At 67.5% G+C, this 2,921-nt stretch overlaps 3 protein-coding genes across 3 annotated transcripts, besides 1 other annotated feature; 2 read left to right on the top strand and 1 right to left on the bottom strand.

Moving 5' to 3' along the window:
* Tco025E_09783 (uncharacterized protein) lies at nt 1-567 on the top strand (the record flags this gene model as incomplete). The annotated part of the gene is made up of 1 exon (XM_029376590.1): nt 1-567. A coding segment is annotated over one exon (567 nt), but the record flags the coding sequence as incomplete, so codon positions are not given.
* Nucleotides 568-865: 298 nt separating this feature from the next.
* On the top strand, nt 866-2,038 carry Tco025E_09784 (uncharacterized protein; the record flags this gene model as incomplete). Its single annotated transcript, XM_029376591.1, has 1 exon — nt 866-2,038. The coding sequence occupies one exon, from the start codon at nt 866-868 to the stop codon at nt 2,036-2,038; it is 1,173 nt and encodes a 390-aa protein (XP_029223280.1).
* Nucleotides 2,039-2,068: 30 nt separating this feature from the next.
* Tco025E_09785 (uncharacterized protein) lies at nt 2,069-2,578 on the bottom strand (the record flags this gene model as incomplete). Its single annotated transcript, XM_029376592.1, has 1 exon — nt 2,069-2,578. The coding sequence occupies one exon, from the start codon at nt 2,576-2,578 to the stop codon at nt 2,069-2,071; it is 510 nt and encodes a 169-aa protein (XP_029223281.1).
* A 307-nt stretch (nt 2,579-2,885) lies between these two features.
* Nucleotides 2,886-2,919: a microsatellite.
* Nucleotides 2,920-2,921: the final 2 nt, after the last annotated feature.

Consider the following 2,921-nt stretch of genomic DNA (forward strand, 5'->3'; position numbering starts at 1 on the left):
GTGCCCCCGTCGCTGCGCGAGCTCCTCCTCACGGATGCCGCGGCGGTGCTGTCGACACGGCTCATTGACGACCCGCACCTCGCGGCTCTGCGTCTCTTTCGGCGGCGCACGCTCTTTGCGAACACCCAGAAGGACGTTCTGGTGGGGTTTGCGACCTCCGCCCTGTTGTGCGACGCCGCTGGGGGGGCGGACGCCCCGCCGCGCGCCTCCGCCTTTGCGGCGGGCGACGGTGCTTTCGCCGCGACGACGCTGCTGCCGCCGTTGCGCGGGGAGCAAGGCGGCGTGGCCCCAACGCACACGCTGCGCGATTTGCGGTGCGAAGGCGCAGGGGCGGGGGAGGCGCCGCAAACGCACGAGGGCGCCGACGCGCAGCCGGCAGCCCACCTCTCCCCGCGGCTGATTGCCACGGCGCTGCGGCAGGCGCTGGACTGGCGGCTGGTCGCGCTGAGGTACACCACCAGTCGCCTTCCAGTGGCGCACGTGGCATGCCTAGGGATGGTTCCGCGCTTTGCCGCCGCACCGGCGATTGTGCGGCGGGTGGCGCAGGAGATCGTTGAGCTGCAATAGTTGCAGGGTGTCTCTCCTGCTGCAGCAGCCTCTTGCGGTTTTTTTTTTGCTTTTGGTTGCCGCCTTTCAACCCTTGCGCAATATGTGTGTCCGCCACCGTTTTTAAAGGGGAAGCGGGTGGAAATATGTGCGCCTCTTGGCGTTGCCGCTTGGCTCCTGGTTGTTTCCTCACCGCTGCTGCGACTGCTTTTTTCTCCCCTGCGCGGCCGCTCCGTTTTTTTTTTTTTTGCGTCCCCACTTTTGCACGCCCGCAGCGGGGCCGCGAAGCACACAAGCGTGGGGGGCGGCGCGTGCAGGGATGTTGGGGGAGCTTCCCCCCGTCGTGGCGCTGCCGTCAAACGTGGCCGAGGCGCTCCGGCCGGTGCCGTTGTTCGCGCACACCGCGGGGCTGTACGAGGCGCCCCCCGCCTCCCCGCACTGCCGCCGTGGTAGCGGCGGCGGCGAAGCGGCGGTGATGCCTCAGCGGGTGGGTGCCGCGCCGCTGCCACGCGCTGATAGCCGCGGCGAGCGGGAGGCGGCGTCGGCGTCGCCGCGAGAGGCGCCCCGCGGCGGCCCCCAGCCCTCCTTCGCCTTCGTCGGGCACGGCATGGAGACCCTCACGGAGCAGGACGTCGACGTCCTCCTGAAGGTGCTGGAGACCCGCTACGGGAAGTACCAGGCGGCGAAGCAGCAGAGCACGGAGCGGTATTTGACTCGCATAGAGACGGACGTGGACCGCTTTTTGGCGACGCACTACGGCGGCGGCGACGACGACGCCGCCTCCCGCTTCGGCGGCGGCGTGGCGTCGTTCATAAAGAACACGCTGGTCTCACGGATCCCTTCGCCGCGGCGCAGGATAGACGGCTACGGGGCGCGTCCAAAAGGCACCGAAGCCGCGGCGACTGCCAGCAGCACCACCAGGGGCTGCGAGAGTCGAACGGACGGCCTGCCGACGCTGAAGGCATCCTCCTACACGGCGAATGCCATTCCCTTCAACTACCTGGATGTGCGTCCGGCGAACATGGAGGCCATTGCCGCGAACCTCGTGGTTCTGCGGCACTGCCTGGCGGAGTGTTTTGCGCCGGGGAACACTGTGCATAAGTCGCTGCTGGGCCCCATTGTGCGCGGGGTGTGGGATCAATCACTGCGGCCGCTGCAAAAGAGCGCCAAGGAGCTGTTAGAGGTGGCTCAGCAAAACGTGCGGCCGCCGCTGGAGTACCTTTTTCTCCGACGCCGGCGCGGCGACGCGGCACTCTGGCGGGAGCGGCGGGCGAAGTACGACCGCGTCGCCACGGCGCTGCAGGACGATCTGAAGTACCTCCACACCATTCACGAGATGGACCGGGAGGTGGTTGAGGGGCAAATGCAGGCGCGGCAAGCCGCCGACGAGGGACTCTCGGACTACGTCCCTGTCAGCGGGCTGGTGCTGTCGCGCCTGCACCGACTGGAAAACGAACACCGAACTGTTTTGGAGTTTTGGCGAAGCCGATAATTTGCCGGCGCTGCGACCCCCCAATGGGCATCATTCTCTTGGGCATTTTCTCGCCACGTCACGTGGCGCGTCGCCTGTAGCCGCGGTGAGAGAGATGTATGCTGCGTGGGCCTCTGAAGGGGGTGTCGCCTCCCACCACCCTTCCTTTCTTCCCCTCCGGTGGCCAGCTCCACCCACCCCGTCATCCGCCCTTCCCGCTGCAGCCGTTCTTCTGCTCCTTGTTTTTTGTTTTGGTTTTTCTTCTTGTTGTTGCGGCTGCGGCGCGCCTTGTCTCCTCCGCGTCCGTCGCTGGGGGAAAGTGGCCTCCTCCGCCTCCTTCCTCCCCCTTCTCTTCTCACGCAAGCGCAGACCATAGCGAGCGAGGGGGCAGACCAGGCGGGGCCAAGGGCGGGTGCGTGTGTTCGTCACAGGCAGATGCAGCGCCTCCTCCGCGGCCGCAGCAGGTGGAACCTGATGGACGTCCGCCAGCGCCCGCCCACGCTGAACCGCCTGCGCGGCGTGCTGCAGCTCTCGCAGCGCCCCGGCGGCGTCGCGGAGCATCGGCGGGGCCGCCACTTCGACGCCTCCGCCCACGTCGCGTTGTACTCGCGTCCCGGGCGGGCGGGGAGGCTCGGCGACGCCGACGCCAGCTGGCACACGCGCAAGGGGCGGCGGGGAGGCCAATTCAGCGCCGCCGCGTTCCGGCGGCAATACGGCGACTCCTGAGGGGGTGGGGGGCGCAAGGCCAAAGAAAACTGCACACAAAACTCACAAAACACCTCGCAGGAGCGAGTGGCGGGACTCGCCGCCTTCCCCCTTTGGCCCTCGTCCTGGGCGTTAGCACGCCGCTGCTGAAACGTGTCTTTGCCTCTCTCTCTCTCTCTCTCTCTCTCTCTCTCTCTTC

This window comes from Trypanosoma conorhini, assembly GCF_003719485.1.
Source record: "Trypanosoma conorhini strain 025E chromosome Unknown Tco_14.4_contig_01284, whole genome shotgun sequence".
NCBI classification, from domain to species: Eukaryota; Euglenozoa; class Kinetoplastea; order Trypanosomatida; family Trypanosomatidae; genus Trypanosoma; species Trypanosoma conorhini.